Genomic DNA, 24,369 nt, shown 5'->3' on the forward strand with positions numbered 1-24,369 from the left:
TCTTATAGACTTCTACACAGGTAACACCCTGATACTAAATCTACTTGAGAACCTCTATTCATTTTGCCATTAGCTACCCCCTCCCAAGGACGTTATCTATGCCACTGATTTCCACTATTATCCTTTTTTTTTTTTTCTCAAGCTATGCATTAGCTTCACCCATAGAGCTTCAAGGATGTTGCCCAGATATATGGTTATTTTTCAAAATTCTGCAAGTAAATTTTCATGAAAAGTGAAAACCAACGATTCATAGACTTTAAGAAAGTCTTCCATAAGGTGGTTAGTTTTCAGCACCTAAATAGAGTATCCAATATTATACAAAAAATTTTAAATTAAATTGCCCAGAGAAACCATTACTTAACTATCTAAGCATTCTTTTCCTGATCACCTGCACAACATAAATCTCCCTAATTAACATCTACTTCCTAACAAAAGGTAAACACAGTAACTGAAAAATGCTAATAAGAATTAAATTTTTATATACTCATCAAATTTGTGAGTAACATCACAACCCATTCAGATTAAAAATTCAATTTAATACGCGTTTGTCCTATATATGACAATCATTTAAATGTGAACAGAACATGCTAATGTGAACGTCCAGTTTGAAATTCAACATGCAGAATTATTTATGGATATCATGAACAGCCTGAATGAACCCAGCTGTGGCAATTTCACCTTAGCCCTTGAATATAAAGATGTAAAGAAGGGAGTCAATTAGGATGAAAAAGAAAGATAGCTCTTGTCAAACCAGACTGCACATTACAATAACCTGGGGAGCTTTTAAAATTTCCATGTACAAGGACACTCTAAACCAATTAAATCAGATCTCTGGGGTGGGACCCATGCATCAGTATTTTTTAATGCTCCCCAGGTACTCCCAATGTGTAGGCAATGTTGAGAACTAATGAAATCAGAAGAGAATCTCTCCTAGAGAGGCACCTGGGTGGCTCAGTCGGTTAAGTGTCCGACTTCAGCTCAGGTATGATCGCATGGTTTGTGAGTTCCAGCCCCACGTTGGGCTCTGTGCTGTCAGCTTGGAGCCTGGAGCCTGCTTCCGATTCTGTGTCCTCCTCTCTCTCTCTCTCTCTCTCTCTCTCTCTGCCCTTCCCCTGCTCATGCACATTGGTGTGTGCTCTCTCTCAAAAATAAACATTGAAAAACAAACTAAAGGAAAAAAAGAATCCCAGAGAAATCTGAAGATCAGAACTGTTCAGAGACAAAGAAGAAAAATCCCAGAAAGCAGGTAAGTAAGCTGCTTTCTCTAATTAAGTTACAAATTATTTCTATATATTAAGGATATGTCTTTCCATGTTGCAAATGTTTTCCTCAGTTTCTTGGCTTTTCCATCAGTCAGTTCTTTGACACACAGATGTTTTTGACTTTTATGAAATCAAATCTAATGATCAAACTAACCTTTTTCCCCTTATTTGGTTTTTCTTACTTTTGCCTTGAAGGCTTTGTTTGCCTCGAAGGTTTTGTTAAAACAAAAACAATAAAAAACAGGGGACTTCCTAACACCATGATTCTCAACCAAAGTAATGAATAAAAAAATTATTATTAACCTGAAACTATAAATGCCCTTAAATGTTTTTTTTTTTTATGAAATTTATTGTCACATTGGCTTCCATACAACACCCAGTGCTCATCCGAGCAGGTGCCCTCCTCAATGCCCATCATCCACCCTCCCCTCCCTCCCACCCCCCATCAACCCTCAGTTTATTCTCAGTTTTTAACAGTCTCTTATGGTTTGCCTCCTTCCCTCTCTGTAACTTTTTTTTCCCCCTTCCCCTCCCCCATGGTTTTCTGTTAAGCTTCTCAGGATCCACATAAGAGTGAAAACATATGGTATCTTTCTCTGAATGACTTATTTCACTTAGCCTAACACTCTCCAGTTCCATCCACATTGTCAGGAAAACAGTGTGGAGGTTCCTCAAAACATTAAAAATAAATCTACCCTATGACCCAGCAACAGCACTGCTAGGAATTTACCCAAGGGATACAGGAGTGCTGATGCATAGGGGCACTTGTACCCCAATGTTTATAGCGGCACTCTCAACAATAGCCAAATTATGGAAAGAGCCTAAATGTCCATCAACTGATGAATGACAAGCTGTGGTTTATATATACAATGGAATACTACCTGGCAATAAGAAAGAATGAAATAAATGCCCTTAAATGTTTAAAATCACACATGACTATGCCATGTGTAAGACAAAATGGCAACAAGTTAACTTTAAAAAGGATACCTTTTTGGGGCACCTTTTGGTGGCTCAGGTGGTTGAGTGTCCAACTCTTGATTTCAGCTCAGGTCATGGTCTCACAGTTTGTGGGATCAAGCCCCACATCGGGCTCTGCCCTGGCAGTGTGAAGCTTGTGTGGGATTCTTTCTCTCCCTCTCAAAGTAAATATATCAACATGAAAACATTTTTTTAAAAAGGATACCGTGCTCTCTCTCTCTCTCTCTCTCAAAATAAATATATCAACATGAAAGTATTTTTTACAAAAAATATACCTTTTGATTTTACTGTATTTAAACAAGTAAATAATGACTTTGTCAATTTTTATTTTTTTAATGTTTAATTTTAAGAGAAAGACTGAGAGCATGCCCGTGCAGGGAAGAGACAGAGAGAGGGAGACAGAGGATCCCAAGCAGGATACGTACCCACAGCAGAGAGCCCAATGCAGGGTTCAAAGTCACAAACCACAAGATCATGATCTGAGCCGAAATCGATAGCCAGACGCTCAACTGACTGAGCCACCCAGGTGCCCCCAATTTTTACTTTTAAAATAAAATATCTAAGATGTTTATCCAATGGGTTACATGCTTTTTCAGGAACTGTTCAGAAATATAGCTGTGTTGCAGGGAAAGCAAACATTTGAATTCTAAGATTAGAATGAGATATGATAAACAAGGTTATCCACACAACGACATTTATAATTTTCATCCTAACAAATAATTATCACAACAAAAACTGAGGGGGTTGGGATCACCGCACAAAATATTTTGTAGTAATAAATCCCATTGTAAATAGGTCAAAGGCACAGTTCTCCCCCAGATCATCACAAATTCTGATCTTACAACTAGTTTCAGACATGATTTTTCGCTTTTAACATGAATAACAGGCTCACTATTAATAAGTGATAATATTACCATATTGATTTGTCCAGGGTTCTTCCATTATGGTGAGTTTTATATAAAAACTTATGACAAAATTTTGTTTTTATGGTTCAAATTCAAAACAAAAGCTATGGTGAATGTCAGAAGTTGAGAATAGATTGGAAAGGAGGTTCGTGAAGATGATCACTCAGGTATATTAAGTTTTAATAGCTGACAACAAATTCACTATACTGAAAAAAATCTGTGTGCTTTTAATCCCAGTGTCCACCAGAGGGAGCATCACATCTAAATTAGACTACTTGGGAACTCCCAGATGGAAAGGAGAAAGAAATCACCTGAAACTTGACCAACAAAAATTTTAGATGTAGCATATACAGAATTAAACGTGAAATCAAATTACAGCATCCCCAAAAAATTTTCCAAAGGAAACATTTATCAAATAACCAGACTGAGAACTTTAAAAGTACCTTCAGAAATCCATTCCTCTCAGTTTAAAGTAAGTACACGTTACGCAGAGAGCTCGAAATTATATGAAGCAGAGGCATGCTGATTCAGTAAGTCTGCGGTGTGGCACAAACCTGCACTGCTAACAAGCTCCCGTGGACAATGGTGCTGCTGACCCACATGCCACACCTGGAGTGGCAGGAACTGAGTGACAGTGTGAACTGAATTTCCAAACTCACGTTTTAACTCTTACATAGAGTTAGGAAACTGGTAAGGAGTGGGACCCTAAATCTTGGATGTAAACCCATGAAACTTGGTGCCTGAATTCCTAAATTCTGTTGAATTCCTTTTACCAGTAAAAACACTCTGGGGCGCCTGGGTGGCGCAGTCGGTTAGGCGTCCGACTTCAGCCAGGTCACGATCTCGCGATCTGTGAGTTCGAGCCCCGCGTCGGGCTCTGGGCTGATGGCTCAGAGCCTGGAGCCTGTTTCCGATTCTGTGTCTCCTTCTCTCTCTGCCCCTCCCCCGTTCATGCTCTGTCTCTCTCTGTCCCAAAAATAAATAAACGTTGAAAAACACTCTGAAGAGGGTGGTCTTCCCCTATGGTAAGGGCTGTGTGAAGGACTGCTGAACCCCCTCAGGAACTATCTCCACCACCTCTCAGTGCTTTAGATCTATGACCAGACTCAAGTCCTGGCAGACCCCAAAGGATAAAGCTAAAAAGTGTGATGCATTGGGAGGCTCATTACACACCAAAAGAACTGCAAGATTTTGTCAATTTACACCAACAAAAACTTGAGGAACACAGGAAAGGACCCTAAGGGTGTTGGGAGTATTGGATTCAGGTGGAAGATAATGCTGGCTTAAGATGAATTCACTGATATGTGTGTGCTAAGCAGGAACTGTGCTCAACAGGTTGGCCCAAACAGCTAGGAACGACTCCAACAGTTTGGCTGGTTGGTTTACTGAAAGCTGGACCCTAAGGTGACCTATACTAAGTGAAGGTGAAACATCAGAACTTCTCTAGATACTAAAGAAGATGGAATCTGATGGCTTACGAGATCAGAATGCTGAGTGGATTTAATATGCAAGACTCGCTTACCTTTAACCATGTCCCCAGGAGGATCCAGAAAACATTCCATTCACCAAGCTAAGAGAAATATATTCATGAGAGGAACCCTGGCCTCCTTCAAGAGCTCTGTGATGGCTAGCCATGAGATGCCAGGAATAAAAGTGGTAACTCCTGCCATCGAACTGGGCTTCCTAAATTGAGCAGGAGATGATGGGATCCTGTGGTGGCAGGGACCAAGTAGCAGCACGTAATCATCAAAGACACGGTGGGAATGAACACCATAATGGCAGCCAAAACAGAACCAGAAAGGTTTTAACTGCAGAGATCTCTAACATTGGCTAAGTAATCACAGTGTCCCCAGAACTGAAATAGATGGGCAATCTAATTAAGTCTTGATAGTGTAACTGGTAAACAGAAGTATGACTTAAATCACCAAAATAAGAAAGTTATGGCCCCTCTACCAACTCCCAGATGTGAGGCACTTCACAGACCCAGAGTCTCTGGAATGAAGACAAGGTCAGGTCCCGTAAAGGAAGAATGCTACCACAGAGCCAAATATGGATACTGTAAATTTTCCACCTGGCCTTCCCAAAGAGATCTATAGCCATTTATAAGGATGACTTTGGGACACCTGGGTGGCTCAGTCAGCTGAGCATCCAACTCTTGATTTCGGCTCAGATCATGGTCTCATGGTTCAGTAGTTCGAGCCCCACACCAGGCTCTGCACTGACGGGGAGGAGCCTGCTTGGGATTCTCTCTCTCCCTTTCTGTCTGCCCCTCCCCCACTTGATCTCGCTTTCAAAATAAATAAATAAAATTAAAAAAAAAAAAAAGAGGATGACTTTGTACTGGGGAAGACAACATAACCAGACTTTGGGAGGTCTACTGGAAACTAGCTCTGAACTAAAGTTAATTCCTGAAGACCCAAAATTACCATTGTGGTCCAAACTTGCAGGAATAGCACCGTATGCTGTGGTGACTTTGTGGAGCCTGCTTGGGATTCTCTCTCTCCCTCTCTCTGCCCCCCCCCCTCCGTTCACACTGTCTCATAAGTAGAAAGAGCGAGAGCGAGAGTGAGAGAGAGAGAGGAAGAGAAAGACAGAAAGACAGAAAGACAGAAAGACAGACAGAAAGAAAGAAAGAGCAGTGTATGGAAGTCAGAGGATCAATGCAGTTTGGGCTCACATTTACCTCACAGTGAGTCCAACAGGTCCCAAATCCACCCTGCAGTGATACTCAGTCCCCAAATATATAGTCGAAATAGACATCCTGAACAACTGTCAGAATCCCCTCTCTTATTCCCTTACGCACACAGTAATAGCTACTGTGGTGTAAAAGTCCAAGTGGAAACCACTAGAATGCCTTTACCTACCTAAACAGTATAACAAAACCAATACTGCAATTTCTGGAGGACGTACTGCCACCGTCAATGTTGAGAAAGATGCAAAGATGGAGAATACTTTCACATCCTCACTTAACTTGCCTGTTTGGCCAATGTAGAAGACAGATGGATCTTGGAGAATGACAGTGGATTATAAAATACCAAAGTTACAGAATATCAAAGGGAGAATGTGATTCAGCTACAAGAGGAATGAAATCACCCAAGGATGGGTAAAGAGATTTCTTTTAATTTTTTTAAGTTTATTTATCGAGAGAGAGAGAGAGAGCGCGAAAGAGCAAAGGGGGGGGGGGGGTAGAGAGAGGGAGAGAGAATCCCAAGCAGGCTCCACACTGCCAGCACAGAGCCCAAGAACAGGGCTTGAGCCCACGAACTGTGAGATCATGACCTGAAGCGAAATCAAGAGTCAGACACTTGACCGACTGAGCCACCCAGGGAACCCTGGTAAGGAGATTTTGTATGTGCTCTTTTCAGGAGAGGGTGAGTGTTTTCAGCTGTGCAAAGGATAGTTCGGTGAAAGAATAAACCAGCTATAGTCGCCAAGTATGGTTAAGGATGGTTAAATAGGTATGCATGGTCGACAAGGAATGAACTACGATGGCTTCTGTCGCACAGCAACACAGCAAGCTGGAACTACAGTTCCCAAAATCTCTTCTCTGTATACTCTAGGTTAAGGTTGGCCAAAAAAGACGGGTGACAGGGGCGCCTGGGTGGCGCAGTCGGTTAAGCGTCCGACTTCAGCCAGGTCACGATCTCGCGGTCCGTGAGTTCGAGCCCCGCGTCTGGCTCTGGGCTGACGGCTCGGAGCCTGGAGCCTGTTTCCGATTCTGTGTCTCCCTCTCTCTCTGCCCCTCCCCCGTTCATGCTCTGTCTCTCTCTGTCCCAAAAATAAATAAATGTTAAAAAAAAAAAAGTTTAAAAAAAAATTAAAAAAAAAAAAGACGGGTGACATCTGGAAAGCAGAAGTGAAGCGACCATCATTACGTTCTGCAGGGCGTGCAGGGTTTGTGTAGGTGCCAGGTACTGCTGCAGCCTGTGTGCATGGTCACTACCTAATGGCCTGCCTTGCTGGCCTGGGGCACCTATCAGGCCCTCAGCTCCCCTATCTCTTCCTGAACCTCCTCCCAGTTGTGGAGCCCAGTACAGGAACAGTTCTGTGGCAAAGAGCATTAGCAGTTTCTGCAGGCCATCAGTGTCATTGAGGGTGAAGGCAGTGACTGACACCGGTTTCAATCTGTCCTCATTAGTTCCAATTGGATTCCAATGTGTTCTTGCTTCCCCCACTCGATATCTGGCTTCTCTTTCTGCCAGCCCCACTGACTTGAGGGCCACCACGATGCAGAGCAACAGCATCTTTACCAACCCCCACAGCTATGTAAGCTGTAATCTCTATAACGCTTAACCTTTGTCGTTCCAGGATTCTGCTTCTCTGATCAAACCCTAAACTGATATAACCCCCTTCTAGAAAAACTCACCAGTCTCAGAGAATAACCCTGACAGCTGGGAGACACCAGATGACCAACTATACAGATACCCACTGGGCAAGAATCTGAACAAACACCCAGAGTTGTTCTTTTTCAACCTAAAATTTTTTAATGCGTCATTCTTAAATATGACTAATCAAAAATGACCAGACACTTGAGGACAGTTCTTCTACCTTTTCTTTCCTTTTACTATTGTCATAGAAAGCATGAATCATTCCCCAAAGTACAGAGAACAGTATGATGGAACTCCACACATTCATCAACCAGCTTCAAAAATTACCAACATATGGCTAACCTTACACAACCTATACCCCCACCAACACCTCCCAACTACATTACTTTAAAGCAAACTCCAGGGGCACCTGGGTGGTTCAGTCAGTTGAGCGACCAACGTCAGAGCTCAGGTCATGATCTCACAGTTCGTGGGTTCGAGCCCCGCATCGGGCTCTGTGCTGACAGCTCGGAGCCTGGAGCCTGCTTCGGATTCTGTGTCTCCCTCCGTCTCTGCCCCTCCTCCGCTCGCACTCTCTCTCAAAAATAAATAAACATTAAAAAAAGTTTTTTAAATAAAGGAAATTTCACAACATGGATTTTTGAAACACGGATTTATTTTGATGATGCTCTTTACCTAAGCAAGCAAGCCTGAAATATAAGGACACTTATATATAACTTGGTTCTATAGTCTTTCTTAAGTGAACTTACAATGGGACATTAAGTCTAGGAAGAAAAAAAAAATCATAGGACTCTCCACAGATGATGAAATGCTAAAGCAGAATTCAACACCTATTCTCTAATTTTTAATGTTAATTCATTTTTGAGAAAGAAAAAGACTAGGAGCAGAGGAGGGGCAGAGAGAGAGGAGGACACAGAATCCAAAGCAGGCTCCAGGCTCCAGCTGTCAGCACAGAGCCTGATGCAGGGCTCAAACCCACAAACCACAAGATCATAAACTGAGCCAAAGTAGGATGTTTAACCAACTGAGCCACTCAGGAGCCCCTTCAACACCTATTCTTAATTGAAAACTCTTCAAAAAATAGAAATGGATACATGAGTATACAAACAAACCAATGGAATAGAGTAGAAAGTCCAGAGTTAGAGCCAACTAGTATATGATCTAGAATATGAACACTTTCTGTCCCAGTGATTTGCTCCAATCTGTTTAATAACACATGATGGGACAGCTAGATAGCCATTTGGAAAAAGATAAAATTAGATCCATACCTTTATACTATACATAATAAATTTTTTTTTAATTTTTTTTTCAACGTTTATTTATTTTTCGGACAGAGAGAGACAGAGCATGAACGGGGGAGGGGCAGAGAGAGAGGGAGACACAGGATCGGAAACAGGCTCCAGGCTCTGAGCCATCAGCCCAGAGCCCGACGCAGGGCTCGAACTCACGGAGCGCGAGATCGTGACCTGGCTGAAGTCGGACGCTTAACCGACTGCGCCACCCAGGCGCCCCGAAATTATTTTTTTTAAGTAGTCTCCATGCCAGTGTGGAGACCAACACAAGACTTGAACTCATGACCCTGAGATCAAGACCTGAGCTGAATCAAGAGTCAGATACTTAACCGACTGAGCCACCCAGGCGCCCCATACATAACAAATTCTAAATGAATCAGAGATCTCTCTTTTTTTTTTTTTTTTAATTTTTTTTTTCAACGTTTATTTATTTTTGGGACAGAGAGAGACAGAGCATGAACGGGGGAGGGGCAGAGAGAGAGGGAGACGCAGAATCGGAAACAGGCTCCAGGCTCTGAGCCATCAGCCCAGAGCCCGACGCGGGGCTCGAACTCACGGAGCGCGAGATCGTGACCTGGCTGAAGTCGGACGCTTAACCGACTGCGCCACCCAGGCGCCCCGAAATTATTTTTTTTAAGTAGTCTCCATGCCAGTGTGGAGACCAACACAAGACTTGAACTCATGACCCTGAGATCAAGACCTGAGCTGAATCAAGAATCAGATACTTAACCGACTGAGCCACCCAGGCGCCCCATACATAACAAATTCTAAATGAATCAGAGATCTCTCTTTTTTTTTTTTTTTTTAATTTTTTTTTCAACGTTTATTTATTTTTGGGACAGAGAGAGACAGAGCATGAACGGGGGAGGGGCAGAGAGAGAGGGAGACGCAGAATCAGAAACAGGCTCCAGGCTCTGAGCCATCAGCCCAGAGCCCGACGCGGGGCTCGAACTCACGGATCGCGAGATCGTGACCTGGCTGAAGTCGGACGCTTAACCGACTGCGCCACCCAGGCGCCCCCAGAGATCTCAATGTAAAGATTTAAAGTATACAAGTTCTAAAAGAAAACATGGGTGAATTACTCTATCATAATCAAAGTTAAATGAAATAATCTGAGAGAAAGTATTTCCAATATTTATCAAAGATAGAGGGCTAATACTGCAAATGTGCAAAAAAGTGCTTAAAATTCAAAGGGGGGAAAAAGACCAAAAATCTCACAGATAAATGGACAAAAGATATATACAGACAATTCACAAAAATATATAAATATGGCCTTTACACATATGAAAAAATGTTTAACAGGGGCTCCTGGCTGGCTCAGTCAGTGGAGTATGCAACTCTTGAGCTCAGAGTCATGAGTACAAGCCCCACATTGGGCATAAAGCTTGCTTAAAAGAAAAAATAAATTTAAAAAAAAAACATGTTTAACTTTAATGATAATGCAACCTAAATGCAAATTAAAACTATACTGAGATGTGCACCGGAGTGGCTCAGTCAGTTAAGTGTCCCACTCTTGATTTTGGCTCAGGTCACGATCTCTCGGTTAGTAAGTTTGAGCCCTGTGTTGGGGACTCTGCACTGACAGCGTAGAGCCAGCTTGGGATTCTCTCTCTCCCCCTCTCTCTCTGCCCCTCCTCCAGTTGAGCACGTGCTCTTTCACTCCCTTGAAATAAATAAACGTTAAAATAAAAAAAAAACCTATACTGAGATACCACTTCTCACCCATCAAATTGGCAGAAATTCAAAAGCTTAACAATACACTCAGTCCACAAAACTGAGGGAAACAAGCACTCTCCTACATTGCTAATGGAAACATAAAATGGTACCACCCCATACAGGTATTGACACTCTGGCTTAGCAATCCCACTTCCAGGAATTTACCCTGAATATACACCTGTAATGGTACCAAAACACTTAAGTGTGAGGTTATTAATTACAAGGATTATTCACATTTGCAAAATACTAGAAATTACACAAATGGCCAAGCAGAGGAAATCAGAAACTATGGAACATACACAAAAGAATAAGAAAGATTCGGGGCACCTGAGTGGCTCAGTTGGTTAAACATCTAACTCTTGATTTCGGCTCAGGTCATAATTTCATGATCTCACTGAGCGTGGAACGTGCTTGAGATTCTCTCTTTCTCCCCCTCTGTCCCACTGGCATGCATCTCTCTCTCTCTCTCTCTCTCTCTCTCTCTCTCTCTCTCGCTTTCAAGAAAGGGGGGCAGGAAAATCTAAAACTGAAAGCAAAGTAAAACAAATGAACTCAATTATATTTCTAATTAATACCAGTAAATACATTAAAGGGAAAAAAAGAATACAAAACGGGCACAGTATTTAACTATACACTATCAGTCTTCGGCAGAGCAGCAGGGAAAGGTACACTGTAAACAAATTCAGTACCAAGTAGGAGCTTTTTTTTTTTAATATGTAGATGTAACAATTTGGAACAATTTTAGATGAGATACAGAGTTCAATAAATGACTAAACAGGTTGATGTTGTTACTAAGAGAGTCACTGAAGCAGAAGAAATATACAATTATGTAATGGAGAAAGGCAAGAAAGAACCCTAAAGAGACAAATCTGACTTGAAAGTATTGGTGTGAACCCATGATATTCTAAAGTATATATACGTATATGCATATGTATATATGTACACACATATTCATGAACCTGCATACTTCACAACTTTGTCTGCTAAAAAGGTCAAAGCAAAGACATTCCAGTAGCAGTGAGCACACCCAGCATCAGATCTTGGTATCCAATATTATTCCCCACTAAAAGAATCCAGGAGTCCTCAGAGATATACTGATTCCAGGATTGGGCAGGATAATTACCAGATGAGCCTAAAACATTTGTTATACCAGAAAGTAAAGAAATGCTTAAAAAGGGGGGAATGGGGGGCTCCTGGAAGGCTCAGTCTGTTGAGCGTCCAACTTCAGTTCAGGTCATGATCTCACAGTTCCTGAGTTCAAGCCCCACATTTGGATCCTCTTCGGATACTCTGTCTCCCTCTCTCTCTGTGCCTCCCCTACTTGCTCTCTCCCTCTCTCTCTCTCTCTCTCAAAAATAAACATAAAAAAAAAAAAGTTAAAGGACAGAATATCCACCTTGAAAGCTTTCCTACTAAAAAAGTCTGGTACAGGGGCGCCTGGGTGGCTCAGTCGGTTAAGCATCTGACTTCGGCTCAGGTCATGATCTCACAGTTTGTGGGTTCAAGCCTCACGTCAAGCTCTGTGCTGACAGCTCAGAGCCTGGAGCCTGCTTCACATTCTGTGTCTCCCTCTCTCTCTGCCCCTCCCCCACTCACACTCTGCCTCTCTCTCTCAAAAAAAAAAATTAAATAAAAATAAATAAACATTAAAAAAAATCGGGTACAATTTGAGCACCAAAATAATTAGGTATGCAATTAATTATAAACCAGTGGAAAAAATGGAAATTCATAAAAAGACAAATAATGAGGAAGAAGAATGTGCCCTTGCTTATGGTAAAATGCTAAGCTGAAATGCTAACTGCTGAGTGTGGGGGGAGTGCTGTAGTTAGAAAATGAGCATTTTGCAAACGCCATACCACAGATTCAATCAAGAATCATCCATGGATGCTCAATCTAGAGAGAAATGTTAATGAACAGGAGTTTCCATGGTCTTAAAATGTCTTCCCACAGATTATTAGTTAGGAGATGAGGGGACTGCACACAGTGGAAAACAAGACAACAGGTTGACTGGGTTTAACACCACCAATGAAAGGCAGCTAAACCTTGTGAACCTCCAAATAGGATACCCTGAGGATACCCCAACCATGTAGCATCACAGCTGAGAATACATAACCAAATCTAACCATGAAGCAACACTAGATAAACCCAAAATGAGGAAAGTTATATTAAAACGGAAGGGAAGGGAATAGGGAGGCAAGGGGAAGAAGGGGAGAGGAAAAGGGGGGGAGAGAGAGGGAGGGGGTGGGAGAAGAAGGAGAGGAGGGGAAGAGAAGGGGAGGGGAGGGGGAGTCAATATTCAATGACAAAGAAAACTTGTGAAATGTTAAAGAAGGCCAAAGATAAGACAAATAAATACAAGACACGACCCTAGACCCTGTATAAAAAGGGGAAAAAAATACTATGAAGAACATTATTTGGTCATCTGGCAAAACGGAAATACAGATAGTAAAGTATTATGGTGGGGCACCTGTGTGGCTCAGTCGGTTAAGCATCCGACTTCAGCCCGGGTCACGATCTTGCGGTCTGTGAGTTCAAGCCCCACGTCGGGCTCTGGGCTGATGGCTCAGAGCCTGGAGCCTGCTTCCGATTCTGTGTCTCCCTCTCTCTCTGCCCCTCCCCCATTCATGCTCTATCTCTCTCTGTCTCAAAAATAAATAAACGTTAAAAAAAAAAAATAAAGTATTATGGTAATGTTAAATTTGAAGTTAATATATACAACTTTCCTATTTGTTGGGTATACACATTATTTAGGATAAAGGGCCAGGATATATGGAAGTTACATAATCAGAAAGAACATATGTACATGTGGATAAAGATGGGGGCTTAAGGGAGGACAGGGAGGAGTGTGTAAATGGTATCAAATGTTAATAATTTAATCTGGGTAAAGGGCATCCATATTTTTTTGTCCCATTCTTATTCTTGCAACTTTTCTATAAATTTGAAATTATTGCCAAACACAAGTATAAAAAAAATTTTAATTATAATGAGAAAAGGTTACTTTTCCATGAAAGTAGCTAAAGAAACAAGTAACAATTTGAAACACCAAAATGATGGTATGTCAAAGGTAAATGTTCAAAATGACCTTACAAATAACTCCAGGTTCTAATTTCACATATTTTCTACACACATAATACTAAAACTAACTCACAGCCCATGATACATAAGACAATAGATATATACTTAGGAATAATTCGAATACTTGATTATAAATGCAGAGTCCCTAGTTGCTTTTCCTCATATTCACTGAATATGAGCTGTTTCAGGATGCTATCCTATCCATTCGGTAAGTGCTTACTGAGTACTTACAGTGGGCTATATGTCATCTAATTTAACCCTTTGAAGTCTCTGCTACTCATATATGATCAGCTTTAGCATCACCTAGGAGCTTGTCAGAAATGCAGAATCCCAGGGTGCCTGGTTGGCTCAGTCAGTAGAGTATGCAACTCTTGATCTTGGGGTTGTGAGTCCAAGCCCCATGTTGGGTGTAGAGATTACTTTAAAAATTAAAAAAAGGGAGGGGAAGGGGAAGGGGAAGGGGAAGGGGAAGGGGAAGGGGAAGGGGAAGGGGAATCTCATACCCAACCCAGACCTTACCAAATCAGAATCTACTTGAACAAAATCTTCAGGTGATTTATTTGCACATTAAAGTTCAAGAAGGGCTGCTCTAAGTGAGCTGCTCTAAGTGACTCAACTAAATAGAGATTTATTTCTAGATCCTACTAAATCTGATGCATGTAGGGCAATTCATCAGAGCAACTCTCCTCCAAGCTCTGACTCATTCTTGTTTCTCCAACTCAATTCATGGCCTCCACAAGGCAAGAGAGAGGGAAGAATGCACAAGGATATTTTATGGCAGACCCAGAAATGGCTTATATAACCTCCAGCCCACACTCCATGGCCAAAAATGAGTCACAGGGTCCCAATCAAACTGAAAGGAGGCTGAGAAATGTAGTCATCTTGTGTGCTCGCTGAGGAAAATGAGTAAAGTTTAGTGATGGATACTGAGAACACCAAGGAATACCAAGGAAAAGTTAAATAACCAGGCTCACACAGGGGCTATCATGAGGACTGGCAGCAGTCCTACCTTCCTCAGTTCAAACTCTAGAGCCTATGACCAGCCAGTGAGCTTACTCACCTTCTAGCAAGAGGTTCACTCTCAGTCTAATCAACTGATGCGTCAAAAAAAAAAAAAAAAAAAAAAAGTGGGACATAAGCTGGAAAGCGTTTCTAAGACATCTTCATCCCAAGCCGCACACACTGTTTTATACAATTTCAAATGAAACAAAGTCTAAGAAAGACTTTCTCAAAGTTTATTTAGATTTCTAATTACAAAAAAGAATACAAGCTTGACTGGGATAAAAATACAAAATATAAAAAGTACAAAGGAGTATCTTCCCTCCCGCCTCCAAGTCCCATTCTCAAGAAGTATTAGAATTCCAGGGTGTTCTTCCAAACTTCTTCTATACACACAAGTACATATACGCTCACACAAAGATTTATTGGAAATATACATTGTCCTACGACTGTATTCACCCAGGAATGCATCATGGACATCCATCCACATCTGTACATATGGATCTATCAATCTGAACAGCTAGACAGTATTCTACAATATGGCTACGCCACAACTTAACCAGTCCCCTATTAACAAACATTAAAATTCTCTCTCCCTTTTTAATTATCAAACTGCTATGCTAAGTATCCTTGTACAACCACTGGTATTTGTATTTCTGTCAGAATTCCAAAAGTAGGGTCAACAAAATATAGTGCTCAATTTTTACAGGTACTATAAAATTGCACTCCTACAAGCGTATGAATGTTCTCTAGTCCATATTTGTGTTCATAAGGAACATAATAGACACTTTTTTCAGGTTATCATGAGAATAAAGTGAAATAATACACAAAATAAAGCACTTAAAATCATGCCTGGCATTGCTAATAGTAATGAATATTAGATACTGAGTAATAATATTCAATCGTCACATACCGTGGTGACAAGTAAATAGAAGGTAGCTCTCTTACTTTCCCTTGATAATCCACATTAATCACCATCCCAGGGCACGTGGGTGGCTCAGTCACTTAAGCGTTCAACTCTTGATTCTGGCTTAGGTCACGATCTCACGGTTCGTGGGATCAGGCCCCACGTCGGGCTCTGCGCAGACATTGCAGGGCCTACTTGGGATTCTCTTTCCCTCTCCCTCTGCCCCTCCCTCCCTCACTCACTATCTCTCTCACTCAAAATAAATGAATAAACTAAAAAAAAAATGTTTTTTAACGAAAAAGTTTGTTTCACTAAAAACTTTGTTAAAATGTAATAATTATGTTTGAATACATATTTTCAAACTTACCAGTTTTTTTTATGCAATAAAGTCAATAGAGATAGCCACATAAGTAAATCCTCTTCAGTCCTAAATAACTGTTTTTATTTAAAGACTCTCCTATGAAATCCTTCCCAATTTTTAAGAGTGGGTTCTGACACTGAAAAGTTTGAGAAACACTGCTCTATGGTATCAGGTACCTCAAATGACAGCATATGTCAACAGCAGGCAAACCACAGACATTAACCCATTGCTTCAATTCTCCTTCTGTGAAGGTCTGAGGCAACCTGAGAAGCTCTACAGAAGACTGTTAGTAGGTTTCAGAGATGGTAGCACAGGTAGAGAAAGGCAAATCAAAGTGCAGGGGGGAAAAAACAGAATGTTTCAATATGAACAAATCAGTGATCCTTCCCATGACAAAAGGGTCTATGATAAAAACCTGACACCAGCTGGCTGGCTGGTCCCAAAGATGTGTTGCCATGTGGGGGAACCCAGGATCCCAAACTGGGCACTCTGTACCAGCAGAAGCCACAATGACCATGGTGAGGGGAAGTCTGAACTTTTGAGTTCCAGGCACCGATCTCCATCCCTGTCCCCACAGTTGCTCTGTTCATGAGACCTCTGAACAATCACCAGGCTGTCTGAAGAAGAATAACTTACTGCTATCCACAAAGCAGGTCGTCCTGTCTGATTAAGAATGTCCTCTGCTGTGGCATTCACATGGACCAAATGTTTGCAGGCTCAGAACTCTGCCATACAGCCCTTTCCCAAACTTCCTTGCAGAAGAAAAAGAAGCAAAAGAAACAGGAATTATAACTCCCACTCAAAAAGAAAAATGGAATTCATATCCATAGAGTCCTTTCCCACCCACCTTATTATCAGTCCTTCCTTGATGCTCAGGTATATCCATTAGCCAGTGCCCAGGAATCTGCAAGTCCTGACTTCAAGCCATCTCTCAAGGTTCTACTCTTTGAGGTCCTTCCTTCAACCTCCAAAGCCCACCTCCCGCCTTCCCAAGAAGAGTCTATAACACAACAACAGTTCACCAGCACCTGTTGCTGACTTATTTCACTAAACCAGCTGAAAACCCACCGAATGCCTTTTACCCATTACGTGAACAGAGGTGAGTGCCCATCTGTCTCCACTTGGCTCGTTCTCCACAGGCCCTTAAATCTTGGCTTAGGAAGCCAATGTGAGAATTCTGCCTTTGCCAAAACTATTCATTCCAATGCCTAACATTCCTGGTACCTTCACTCAGAAAATTCATCTAACACCTCAGCCTCTCAGTTTCCTGCTCATTCTAACAATCTTCTCCCCTATCTCCGCCACCTTCTGCTACACCTTAAACCCTCTTGCTCCAGCACACACACACCACTTCTAAAGCACATGTGCATGTATATGCACATCAAGTCAGCCCACTCTGGCCACTCCACCTCTCCCTTGACCACATCATGTCCCCTAATCCATGGATTTCATCACAGCCCACTGTCCATCACCCTCCCCTCCTTATGACCTAAGTCCCTTGCTCAAAAATCATGGTGCCTGATTATCCCTGCCTTGCCTACAACTTCAACTTCCTTCTCCCACTCTCCATCCACTAAACTAACCTGGCAATCCTGGGTAAACCTAACTCACAGTCAAGTAGCTGACCGCGGGATGAGAAAAAAGCCCTCCCCTGACTGCTCTCACTTCAAATGAATAAACACAAGTTTTAAGTGGACCCTCGGCACGCCCAAGCTATCCTACTATATTTCACTAGGCAATTCACTCTTCTAGAATATTTCAAACCTTCTCTTCTCTAAGACTGAGTCACTCAGCAAGACTAGTCACTTTCCTAGCTGTCCTCAAACCTTTCAATCACCACTGTTGCCTTCTCTGGCACTCTTCTTCTTACCTCAGTACATGAAGGTATTCCTGCCTCCACGCTAGGTTCAGTCCTTAGCCAAGATGGATTACATCATCTCACCACACACTGTTCCTTTTTTGCCCTTTATTGCCTGGTCATATCTATCCACACTGTAACTCAAATGTAGCTGCTTTATTTTCTAGAACAGATTAAGTCCGTATCATGAACATAGGGCTGTTTTTTCTAATAATTAATCTAATCTTCCTTACGAACACCCACCCTAGGAAATGGCCAGAAACTTAAAATTCGCCAGATAATATGTCAGTCTCTTCCAGTTAATATTCAGACATTTAAGTTTATCTCCTTACCAGAGCTGGTTTCAATAGTTGCTTTCAGGTAAACTTTTATCCAAATGGGGCTGAAGGGACATCCTTATGGAGGCAAGAAGACCTAGGATCTTCGTGTCTCTGTGGATGCTCACTGAGCTCTGCTACAAAGAGGAGATCGCATCCCATGGCCGGACTGGTGCCATCTCACCTTTTGGGATGTCATGCCTGCTCCTACCCCTGTATCCATGATCCTGACCTTCAGTCTAGAATGGTATGATGCCTGCTGTCTACCAGGACTCTCAGCTCCTCCACATCCCTCACAGTGGCATGAGAACTATTTAGCTTCCCCAGGCTCATCCATCTATCTATCCACTTCCTTCTACCCCTACTGTGCTCTATCCCCGTGTTGCCACAGCACTAACCCACATAGCTATGCCCTCTAGAGATTCCAAACAAGGAGCACAGCCAGACTTTCTCCTTTCGAGCCTTTTTGTTTGTTTGTTTTTTAAGTAAGCCCTACACCCTATGTGAGGCCTGAACTCATGACCCTGAAATCAAGTTGCATGCTCTACTGACAGAACCAGCCACAGACCCCATCAAAAGCCTTCTACTTTGGACTGTCCCTTCAACCTATTTAACACCCTCATCCTAACCCCAGAACTTTGGCCAGACAAGGAAGCTCAAAACATGTATTTCTGGAGCAGCTGCCTGTCTCAATCAGTGGACCATGGGACTCTAGATTGCCAGGTTATTGAGATTACCCTTTAAAAAGTAAAATCTTTCCAAAAAAAAAAAAAAAAAAAGAAAGAAAGAAAAAAGAAAAAACATGTATTTCTCACAATCTGTTTTCCCTACCTCTGTCCCCCTTCTTCCCATAATTCAGGGCTGAAAAAGATGGACTTTCCATTTCCAATTCATCTTCCGTCCTCCTGAGAGGCACTAGCCTCAAGTTCAGCCATAATGACAGAAGAGATATCATATCCTCCTTAGCCCATAGAAGAAACTATCATTAGAGTATGTCAGAGGAAGTTCTTGATAGGAAGCTACAGGCAACTTGGAACTTTCGAAAACCAAAAACAAACATACAGTGACTTAAAATTCCCTAAAATACTATCCTTTCACAACTTCAATAGTTACCATCTCCTGTGTGCTAGGCTCCAAGGACATAACAGGAGACAGGTCACTAAACAGGTAAGTTTTACAAACAAAATAATTACAAATGGAATTTTATATGCTGCATTTACCAAAAGAGAAAACACAAATAACCTGTTTGTCCATCTGTTCCAGCTATCAAACTAAAGAGGTGAGGAATACAGAAAAAGGATAATATAAATTATTTCAGGTCACAATTTCGTATCATTTAATCTTTCCCCAATTTATATGCTTCATTTTTTTCCACTTGCAACATAAAAAACCAGAAGCCAATCCTTGAAAAAAGCAAGAGAACCCATGAAGTAAATTCAAGTTTCTCTGTTAATAAAAATAACTAGGCATATGGAAACTAATTTGACAATAAATTTCATATAATAAAAAATATATATATATAAATAATAAATAAATAAATAAATAAATAGGCAAGAACTAAAGCACTGTTCAAATACCCCAAGGCTAAAGGAAATCAGGTAGAGTGAAGTAATAAAGTAATTATAATAAATATCTGTTATTTTATGTTGCCACCCCCACCCCAAAACTGTTATTGCTACAAACTAATATTTTCATTTCATTTCTTTTTTAATTTTTTTTAATACTTACTTATTTTTGAGAGACAGCGCACAGGCACAAGCAGGGGAGGGGCAGAGAGAAAGAGAGAGAGAGAGAGACAGAGACAGAATCCAAAGCAGGCTCCAGGCTCTAAGCTATCATCACAGAGCCTGAGACGGGGCTCGAACTCACCAACTGCGAGATCATGACCTGAGTCGAAGTAGGATGCTCAACCGACTGAGGCACCAGGGCGCCCCACCATTTCTGGATTCAAAAGGAAGACAGAAGGGCAAGGACAGCTAGAGGAAAATTCGACAAGATGTCTGTAACACAAACTAAAAGCTTACTATGTGTCAGGCATTAGGGTCTCAAAAACTGAAAGACTACCTAATACATACAATTAAGGATGAATGAATTTCACTTACAAGATGACAACACAGAAACTTTATCCCAGTGATGGTCATTCAGTTGTGGTAGAAAACTTGAGAAACACGACAACCCCTTACGTGGAAGTGTTCAACAGAGCACCTACTATGACAGCACAAGTGAATATATCCTAGCAATCCAAAATAAGTGCAAATGTGTTTTTTGTGTAGAGCGCTACTAAATGAGTGTGTTAGTATGAAACTTCCTTTAGTTTGTTTTAGTTTGGATGCTTGGCATTTACTGAGATCCCTTTTCCTATGTTTATGTTTGCTAATTTCCCCACTATCTGAACACTGGTGGAAACAGAGCCTGCCTCCTTTCCTAAAAGCCAAAAAGGCCCTATACTCACCTTCTCAAATTCCATTGCAGCTAGGATGCAGGCAGTGACCTAATCCCAGCCAATCCAAGACACCCATTGACAATTTTGAATCAGAAGCTAATACCACAAAGAAACATGGTTGAGAAAGCAACTTTCCAGCAATACCCAGTTTCCCAAGCAGCCGTGGCAGCAGCAGCAGCAGGGCCCAGGATCAAGGTGCTGGTAATACATGCCGTAAAAACCAGTATTACCAGACAGCATCAAAAGTGACCCACTCCCCGGGTCTCAACCCCAGCTGCTTCTGAACTGTAATCCTGACTGTGCAACTTTCCTTGGTTCCTGCCCACTAGCAGAACTGGAGCTCCTCCAGACCTCAAACCAATGCTAAGATCTCCCCAATGCTCTCGCATTTAATTCCTTTTTAATTCCTTTTTTGCTTAAAGCATAACTAACAAGTAATTTCTTGCCAATAAGAAACATGAGTGATAGCCAACAGGAATGAAATAGTATGGTGAATAAAGAAGCATCCCACCCACAAAGGACTGGGTCTGTGTAGTCTACTTTGGAAAAGAGACAATTCTGTGTGTCATATGACTCAAGTTCCACTCTGATAATTCAGTTAATAATGTGTCACGTATTAATTCCAAAACGTTTCCATCCCAACTACTAAATAACGTTGCCAGTCTGATCTCATCTGGAAGATGACCCACACCTTCTTCATCAAGCAAGTTCCCTACTGTGGACTAACTACCTTCAAACTCTAAATATACCCACAGATGATTCAGCAGGATGAAGAGCCCAAGTCTCTAATTTGCTTGAATAAGAATTAAAGACCTGTAACTTTCAGGGCGCCTGGGTGGCTCAGTTGGTTAAGCATCTGACTCCTGATTTCAGCTCAGGTCATGATCTCATGGTTCCTGAGATGGAGCCCCACGTCTGGCTCCACGCTGACATTGGGGAACCTGCTTGGGATTCTCTCTCTCTCCCTCTCTTGCTGCCCCTCCCCCGCTCAAAATAAATAAAGGAGCTTTTTTCTTTTAATGTGTAACTTTCAAAGTGGGGGACTTCAGCAAATAGTTAAGTCTCTTCTTTTTAATGTTTACTTATTTATGGGGGGGAGGGACACAAGTGGGGGAGGGGCAGAGGAACAGGCAGAGTGCGAACCCCAAGCAGGTTCCTGGCTACCAACACAGAGCCTGAGTGGGGCTCGAACTCACAAACTGTGACATCATGACCTGAGCTGAAATCCAGAGTAGGATGTTTAACCCGCTGAGCCACCCAGGCACCTCAAAAGTTAAGTCTTCAAAGGAATTAACTGTTTTCAAAACTTTTATAAGTTCTGAAGTTTACAAAAACTTCAAAGTGCTCTCACCTCAACAGATTTTTTGTTGTTCCTGTTGTGGTTACATCGGGAAGATACAGATACAACTGTTATTTAGTGATCTTAAAATACAAAAGGTAAATAAATTCCTCAACTACAAATCAAATTAGGACTTGGTAAGATTTTATTTGTTTAATGTTTATTTATTTTTGAAAGAGAGAGAGAGAGACAGAGCGTGAGTGGGGAGGGGCAGAGAGCGAGGGAGACACAGAATCTGAAGCAGCACCAGGCCCTGAACTGTCAGCACAGAGCCTGACGTGGGGCTCAAACTCACAAACCGTGAGATCGTGACCTAAGCCGAAGTGGGACGCTTAACTGACAGAGCCACCCAGGAGCCCCAAAAATGTTTATTTATTTTGAGACAGAGAGAGAGAGCAAGTGGGGAGGGGCAGAGAGAGAGGGAGACACAGAATCTGAAGCAGCACCAGGCCCTGAGCTGTCAGCACAGAGCCTGACGTGGGGCTCGAACTCATGAACCTCAAGATTATGACCTGAGCCCAAGTGGGACGCTTAACTGACGGAGCCACCCAGGAGCCCCAAAAATGTTTATTTATTTTGAGACAGAGAGAGAGAGCAAGTGGGGGAGGGGCAGAAAGAGAGAGGGAGACACAGACTCGGAAGCAGGCTCCAGGCTCTGAGCCATCAGCACAGAGCCCCACGCGGGGCTCGAATTCACAAACCTCAAGATTATGACCTGAGCCCAAGTGGGACGCTTAACTGACGGAGCCACCCAGGAGCCCCAAAAATATTTATTTATTTTGAGACAGAGAGAGAGCAAGTGGGGGAGGGGCAGAGAGAGAGAGAGGGAGACACAGAATCCGAAGCAGGGTCCAGGCTCCGAGCTGTCAGCACAGAGCCTGGCCCGGGGCTCGAACTCTCGAACCGTGAGATCATGACCTGAGCCAACCGGAGCCGAGGTCGGATGCTTAACGGACTGGGCCACCCAGGAGCCCCAGGCCTTGGTAGATTAATGGTCAACCTACCCATTTGAATTCCGCAACCACCTCCTCACCCCCGTCCACCCAAACCCCAGGCTAAGCGGTCTGCAACAGCAGTCCTGGAGAGCGCCCCCCTCCGGCATACCACCGGAGCTCAGCGACACTCGCTGCCTGACTACAGTTCCTATGACTGTGCCTGTGAACTGCATATTCCCACAACCTGCGTTCGCACAGCCCTTCACATCCGCCCAGGGCCTCAGGCTTGTGACTCTCGCACCCCGCTATGTGGCTGAGAGTTAGCCATTACGCGCACAGCGCTTCACGCACCCTCAGTAACTCGTGCTCCCATAGCACTGCTGCGTCTCTGTTTCAGCCCTTCTGATTCGCTGCAATTCATTCTCGCTCTCACTTATGTGCTCCTTCAGGATTCTTAAGGATGTCCCGTTCATCTCCACGGGTCCCCAGGCCACACACAACCTGGACCCTGGAACGTGTTCTGTAAACACCGAGATTCTTCCGCCTCCCGCAAGCCCGGTCCTCTGCTGGCGGGGCCTCAGCCCTGGGCCGGGTTTTTACGCACCCCTGCACCCGCCCACCCCGACCCCCGCCCATTGTGACTTCCAGGGCCGCCCAGGACACAGACTTTTTGTTCCCCAGGAAAATTACCCGTAGCGCAACACCGCTCCTCAGCTCTGCCCCCACCCGCTCCCTCCAATTTCTAGCGCAGCCCGGGGGCGGGCGGGGGTGTCAGCGGGTCCAGCTCCGCAAACCGCCCGCCCCCACCAGAGCTGGAAGGGCTGAGCCCGGAACGCCCCCAAAGCCCGGCACGCAGCACCCTGTCAGCCGCGACGCGCCTCCGGGAACCGCGCGGGGCTGCGCATCGGGGCAGCGCCCCCATATCGGCGCACCCACGGCCGTGCGGACTCGCGCGGCGGGCGGCCCCACGATGTCTCCCCGCGCCGCCCCGGACTCGGGTGGGCGAGGGCGCTCTGTACGTACCCGAGGAGGCAGCGGTCGCAGACGACGCCACGACTCCCCTTGCACACCGTGTACGCCAAGGGATCCGAGCGGAAGAGCAGCTCTCCGGGGCGCAGCTGCACCAAGGCGCGCAGCCCATTTCCCCTGTTGGCGGAGCTGAACTTTTCCACCTTCGGCGGCTCCATCACCTCAGGTCGGCACCTCAGTCGTCCTCCGCTTCCCGCAGCTGGCGTCTCGCGTGCCGCCGGGAGCCGCGCGCCTGCGCCCTGCGCGCTCACGTACGCCCGAGGGGCGGGGCGGGCGCGCGGGGCCTCCGCGCATGCCCAGACGGGGTCTGGAGGCGAGCCGGGGCGGGAGCCTGGGGTGGTCGGCACGGGCCCAGCCTAGGACTCCCAGGTTTGGCGGCAGGTTCCAGGGTGGCTCCGCGAGAGCAGCGGTGTTCACACACACTCGGTATTTTGTTGGGGACCCTACTCCTAGATCACACAGTTCTTAGCATTTTGCCATTTCTGTCCATTTTCTCTCCCCAAGTATGTAGGTATGGTTGTTGAACCCCTTGAAAGTAAGTTGTGTTGTTGAATCATATAAAGGTAAGCTGCAATCATCATGAAATCTCATAACTGATGCATTATAACATTTCATAATTAAATAC

At 43.5% G+C, this 24,369-nt stretch overlaps 1 protein-coding gene across 1 annotated transcript in view; it reads right to left on the reverse strand.

Moving 5' to 3' along the window:
- Positions 1-23,926, reverse strand: part of SMYD3 (SET and MYND domain containing 3) — a 679,960-nt gene extending 656,034 nt beyond the window's left edge. The window contains exon 1 of the mRNA XM_047077114.1: positions 23,739-23,926. Coding sequence (XP_046933070.1) covers positions 23,739-23,902 — 164 coding nt within the window. The 5' untranslated portion in view covers positions 23,903-23,926. The remainder of the gene's footprint in view (positions 1-23,738) is intronic.
- Positions 23,927-24,369: the final 443 nt, after the last annotated feature.

Source organism: Lynx rufus, unplaced genomic scaffold (genome assembly GCF_022079265.1).
Source record: "Lynx rufus isolate CCGP_SWC_20201006 ecotype Redwood Valley unplaced genomic scaffold, mLynRuf1.p SCAF_15, whole genome shotgun sequence".
In the NCBI taxonomy this organism is placed as follows: domain Eukaryota; kingdom Metazoa; phylum Chordata; class Mammalia; order Carnivora; family Felidae; genus Lynx; species Lynx rufus.